Here is a 6350-nt window from a genome sequence, read left to right on the forward strand (position 1 = left end):
GATAATCCTTTTCTTGTTTTGTTTTTGATGATGATGATGATGCATGAGTGCTCTTTAATTTAATCAGAAGAACAATTGATCCATGACTCCACCATACCTTCGGTTCTTCCCTTCTCTAACACTCCTCCATTGCTGATGTTGTTGGTGGTGCTAACATGCGCACGAGTGAATCCTAGTTGTTCCTCCAACACACCCATTCTGAGATGTGAGTCAACAGTGCCACTATTATTACTCTGATTATGATGATGAGGAATCTCCAAACGGGTTTCTTGATCCTTCGATGCAACAACAAGGGGAGAAGTTGAAGGAGAAGGAGAAGGAGAAGGGTACCTAATTTGTTGTGCTTGAAGAATCGATTGAAAGCTCAGAATCGATGCAGGGTTGTTGTTGTTGTTGTTGTTTTGCATGTTGTTCATGTTCACATTATTAAGATGCTGATGCTGTTTCAAAAGCCCAAGGGGGGAAGAAGAAGAAGGAAGTTGTTGGTAGCTGTTATTAATTGGATTGTTAGAATTAGGAACAAATAATATGTTGTTCATCACCATGGAAGAAGAAGGTGAAGAATTATAATTGGTTTGAGGAAACGACGACGGTAGAGGAACTTTCTGCGCAAATGGACGAAGAAGATAAGGAGGACCAGCAGCAGCAGAAGAAGAAGAAGAACCGCCACCAACAAAGAGATCCAACCTTGTTCTTGGAAAAGGAGAAGAAGAAGAAGAAGAAGTGAAAGGCTGTGCCGGAATACCAGTGAATTCTTGAACCATAGCTCGGAAATTCGTGGTGTCCGTTGTTAAAACCGTCGTTGGTGCTCGCCGTGAAGCCCTCGACCTCTTCTTCGGGTTCCGAACCACCGTGCTGTTACTGTTTGCGTTGCTGCGCGCTTCTTGTTGTTGTTGTTGCTGCAGCAACGGTGGTAGCGGCGGCGGCGGCGGTGGTGGTGGAACAGCGAATTGCGGCATGACGGTGGAAAGATCCGGTTGGTCGAGTCCGGATCTCGGTGTGATGTACCACGGCATGTCGAGGTTGTTTACTATTGTTGGATTTGATCTTTGAATTGAAGATGATGATGGATCCAAGAAGGTTGTTGAAGTTGTTGATGATGATGATAACAAAGGATCAAAGATAGGGGCGTGGGTGTGGTGAAGGGTGGTTGTTGTTGTTGTTGTTGATAACTGATTTAGAATATGATGATGATGGGGTTGGGGTTGTTGTTGTTGGGCGCGTGAGTGTGAGTCGTACGAATCTTCATCAGCAGGAGCACCACTACTTGAGGACTGCATGCTCCCAGCGGTACTGTTGCCCGAATCCATTACACGGATTGCAGAAAATGGAAAGACGTGAGGATGCCTTCACAGATTTCCTTACTTATAACTCACTATTTACAAGAATATCATCACTCATGACTCATGAGAGAGAGAGAGTATGGGTCAAGAGAGAGAAAAGGAGAGAAGCTAAATGGCTTAGTTTGTTTTAGGGGGAATAAGGAGCCCACGGATGCATACATCTGTGTCTCTCTCTACATACATCATTTAATTCATTTGAACTAGGGTTTTTTCACATGTGAAATAGGAAAACGGCAACTGAGAGGGGATGGAGGGAAGAAAGGAAGGAAGGAAGGAGGTGGTGGTAAGTGGTAACTGCGATTTTATCTGAAAAGATAGATGAGAGAGAGGGAAGGAAGGTGGGGTATAGTATAGACATGGATGGTGGGTGTGGTGATGCCTCCTTACAAGTGGTCAAATCTATGTGATTTCATTTCTTGTTTCCACGAATAACATTGTGGGTTAATTCAAGCCATACATACATACATGCATACCATGTTTAAAAACTTCATTATACCTAATAACTTTTCCATAGAAATAGAGTAAATGGTGAAATTTATTTTTTAAAGATTAATTTTTTTAAATTTATCTTAAAAATATCTTTAATCAAATTTGTTATTTAAAAATTTTAAATTAGTCATATTAATTTTTTTTATTATTTTTATTATTAAGTGACACCATATTCATCATGACACACTCCTAATAGTATTGGCTCATTTTTATGGATATGGAGCCTTTGTGTGTGTGTTACATGGTTATGGATGCTTGGGAGCGTAATACATAATTGTGGGGCAGCTTTTGTCCTTAGTGTCAGGTAGCACAACTCGGATGGTGCGAGTTGTTTGAGTTTGATTTTTTGATGCAAATCGTTAGGTCCGATTTGCGGGAGGTGAGATGATGAATTTCTGGAGGATGGAAATCGGACCATCCGAGTTGAAGATTTTATTTTTTTTGGCGTTGTGAAATCGGAGGGTACGATTTGTTTTATTATATTATTTATTTGAATTCAGTTAGGAAATCGCATGGTCCGATTTGGTGGGGACTTTAATAAAAGTTGGTGAAAATGCAGATCAGAGGAACCACTCTCGCATCGTCTTCTTCCCCCTTCTTCAACGGTGCTCTGGTTTTTATTTCATCTCCTTCGTTCCTTGTTTAGTAAAGTAGTCAAAAATCTGAAACTCAAGTCTATGAGGTTGTTAATGTGATTGAGAGAAATGAGTGATAGAGTGTTATTGAAGGTGTATTATTTTGGTCAGATTTTGTTACAAACATCTGAAGGAGTAACATTTGTTTGTGAGAATCCATTAGATCTGGTGATTCCTTTTACAATCTCATTTGAAGAGTTAAAGGGTGTGATATGTGAAAGGATTGATTCTGAGAGGGCAAGAAGGATATCATGTATTCTATACAGAAATCCTATACAAGTGTTTGGTGGATTCGTCCAGTTTCAAACGAAATATGTAACGGACGAAGTGAGCATGCAAGATATGTTTTCCATGTATATTGAAAATCGGAGACAAGTATCGTTCATCGAGTTGTATGTGGAGTTTGAGCAATGTGAGGCCGACCGTAATATTGTACGGGAGGATTACAATAGTGACAGCGAGGATGAGTTCGAAAGCAACTACGAAGTTGTTGGTCCAGATGGAGATGAGGTTCCAGGTGACGGAGGTATGGCTCCGGATGTGTCTGATGTCGCAACTGCTCTGGCACATGATGTGCCGTTTGAGGAGCCATCATTCATGCGAGTTTTGGATTTGGAAGCCATGCATGTTCCGGAGTTTCCGGATTATTTCAATACTGGTACGTGATTCTCCATAATTATGAGTTAATTTTATAAATTAAGTAATTATAAATTGAAATTTATTAGTGAATTAGTTTAATTAAAATTGGTTAAATTGGTATTTATTAACTAAATATAAGTAAATTAGTTAAATTAAATTTTGTTAAATTTGTTAGATTTAGTTAAATTAAAATTAAGTCCATATAAATAGGAAGTTTATTAGTTAATTAAGTAAATATAACTAGAAAATTAGTTTAATTAAAATTGGTAAAATTGGAAGTTATTAAGTAAATATAAGGAAGTTAGTTAAATTAAAATTTGTTAACCGGGTTAAATTTAGTTAAATTAAATGTAAGTTAGTATATATAGGCAAAGATTAGTAAATTAAGTAAGTATAAGAAGTAAATTAAATTAAATAAAATTGGTTAAATTCGAAGTTATTAAGTCAATATAGGTAAGTTAGGTAAATTAAAATTTGTTAAATCTGAAGTTCTTTAAATTAAATTTAACTGAACATAAATAGGAATTTATTAGTTAAATAAGTAAATATAACTACTAAATTAGTTTAATTAAAATTAGGATATGTTAGTTGATTAGTTGAATATAAATATCTGTTAGTAAATTAGTTAAAAATAATTAGCTTGGAGGGTTTTATTATAATTGATTTAGTCATCATTTGTTTTACCTTTATTTTCGATAGTTTAAATATTTATGTTTCTAAAATTTGTTGTATGGCTGTTCGCAGAAATCCCTGTTGTCGCAGATGGTGAATTTGCTGTTGGGATGGAATTCAGTTCGAGGGATGCTGTTGTTAAGGCGATAAAAGAGTATACTATACGAAGAAGCGTAGATTATCGGGTGTATGAGTCTGAGCCGTTGACATTTTATGCGAAGTGTATACAGTATGGGTCAGGATGTGATTGGCTTATCCGGGTTAGCATGATCAGCCGGAAGTACTGTTGGGTTGTAAGGCGGTATAATGGCATTCACACATGTACCAGAGCAACAATTTCTCAGGATCATTCTAAGCTGGACTCAACAACGATTGCAGAAGCAATTAAGCCGTTGGTTGAGGCTGACCCCGCCTTAAAGGTAAAATCGGTTATAGCAGAGGTGCAATCGAAGTTCAACTACACTGTTAGCTATCGGAAAGCATGGTTGGCTAAGCAAAAGGCAGTGGAAAAAATATTTGGAGGCTGGGAGGCATCGTACGAAGCGTTGCCTATATGGTTTGAAGCCAAGTGTCACAAGGAGCCGTCAGCTGTTGTTCATTTTGAGACTATGCCTGCATATCAAGGTGATGACTTGGTGACTGATATTCGGGTATTGCATCGTGTATTTTGGAGTTATTACCCCTGCATTCGAACTTTCAGACATTGTAAGCCAGTTGTCCAGGTCGATGGGACCCACTTGTATGGAAAGTACAAGGGTTGTCTACTAGTGGCAGTGTCACAGGATGGCAACAACAATATCGTCCCAATTGCGTTTGCAATTGTGGAGGGAGAGACTTCAGATGCGTGGCACTTTTTTCTGAGTAACCTTCGTCAGCACGTTGTCACTCGAGATGGTGTGGGGCTTATATCCGACCGTCATGAATCCATAAATGCAGCTGTGGAAAGGAGTAATGGGGCTTGGTCACCTCCGAGAGCCTTTCATATGTTTTGCATCAGGCATATAGAGTCCAATTTTTTGAGGAAATTCAAGGCGCCGTACTTGCAGAAACTTGTCGTCAACATAGGTAACTAGCAGAGTAGCTAATTAATTTAATATCAGAGTTCGATTGAATGAGTGTGTTCACCAATATTGTCTCAATAATTTATTTCTATCCTGCAGGATATTCGAGGACGGTGCGTGAGTACGAGGTGCGTTACCAACGTTTACGAGAACGGGGCGAGGCATACACTGACTGGTTAAACTGAATCCCCCGGGAACAGTACGTGTTGGCTTTTGATGGTGGATATAGATGGGGTCATATGACGACAAATCTAGTCGAATGCATCAACTCAGTATTGAAGGGTGCACGCAATCTCCCCGTGACAGCCCTTGTGAAGGCAACATTCTACAGGCTGAACGAGTTGTTTACCCGAAAAAGAGCGGAAGCGGAAGCCCGGATTAATGCTGGCTTTGTGTTTTCCGATGTCGTTACCTCGAAGTTGCATGCAAACCGACTAGCGTCAGGAAACATTCAGGTTAGCTGCTTTGACCGGCAGAACGAGGTCTTTGAGGTGCGTGAGATGCCAAGTGGAATGGAGTTTGCAGTGGACCTACGTGGGCTACGATGTGACTGTGGTGAGTTCCAGGTGGACCGGATCCCTTGTCGACATGTGTTTGCATGTTGTGCCAACCAGCGACTGGATTGGCAAGTGTATGTTCATGATGTGTATAAGATGGACCAAGTTCGGCGAGTGTACCGAGCAAGGTTTAGGCCATTAGGTAACCCTACTACATGGCCTGCTTACAACGGACCTCGGTTCATCCCGAATCCGTTCTTGAGACGCCTCAGGAAAGGTCGCCCAAAAATGACGCGATTCTTGAACGAGATGGACACACGGATGTTACGTCGGCCTAGGCGATGTACGCTTTGTGGGGCTGAGGGGCACAGCCGTGGCAGATGCCGTCAGCAAGGTGGTGCAAATGCCAGTAGAGAGCATTAGTAGAATCTTATTCTGCGTTGACATTATGTATGTGACATTATCTATGTGGCAATATATGGTTTGTCATGAGTTATGAGTTTGAATTAAGCGACTATGTTATATGAAACCTGTTCTGTGTTGTGTTATAAACTATGGCAACCCAGCCTTAATCTCCATCTGTAACATTTTATAATCTGACATAAAGAAAAATAGTCGACATATTTAATCCATTCAATACGTTCATATATACATAAAAACTCTAAACAAACATTCAACTAAAACATAGTCCGTAGCCAAATTTATTAATACATAGTCACTCTAAACAAACCATACTCCAAATAAGTATTAATAAATAGTTACTACAAGTCATGCATACATAAATAAGACTATTACACCACAACTACTTTCTCATTGACCACTTTACATGTGTCACTATGTTCTTGCATTTTTTCGCGGCCTTTTTTAACACAGACGGCGTGTAGCGATTAGCGCTACGACGTGGTGGATCAATCCTCAGATTGTAACCTTTGCCTTTGTCATCCGGAGTTTGTGCCCCGCCTGTATAACAGAAAAATAAAATTAGTGATAACAACTAAATATTGTAAGATAAGG

The 6350-nt window shown here is 39.6% G+C and overlaps 2 protein-coding genes across 2 annotated transcripts; one reads left to right on the plus strand and one right to left on the minus strand.

The window, feature by feature from the left end:
• Positions 1–1731, minus strand: LOC107469152 (uncharacterized; the record flags this gene model as incomplete). Its single annotated transcript, XM_052254921.1, is given in 2 exon segments — positions 1–198; positions 331–1731. Coding segments are annotated over 2 exon segments (1119 nt in total). The 5' UTR covers positions 1311–1731.
• Positions 1732–2536: 805 nt separating this feature from the next.
• LOC107469023 (uncharacterized) lies at positions 2537–5024 on the plus strand. The gene is made up of 3 exons (XM_016088414.1): positions 2537–3125; positions 3851–4843; positions 4939–5024. Exons 1-3 carry the CDS (start codon positions 2537–2539, stop codon positions 5022–5024), a joined length of 1668 nt encoding a protein of 555 aa, XP_015943900.1.
• Positions 5025–6350: the final 1326 nt, after the last annotated feature.

Source organism: Arachis duranensis, chromosome 10 (genome assembly GCF_000817695.3).
Source record: "Arachis duranensis cultivar V14167 chromosome 10, aradu.V14167.gnm2.J7QH, whole genome shotgun sequence".
NCBI lineage: Eukaryota > Viridiplantae > Streptophyta > Magnoliopsida > Fabales > Fabaceae > Arachis > Arachis duranensis.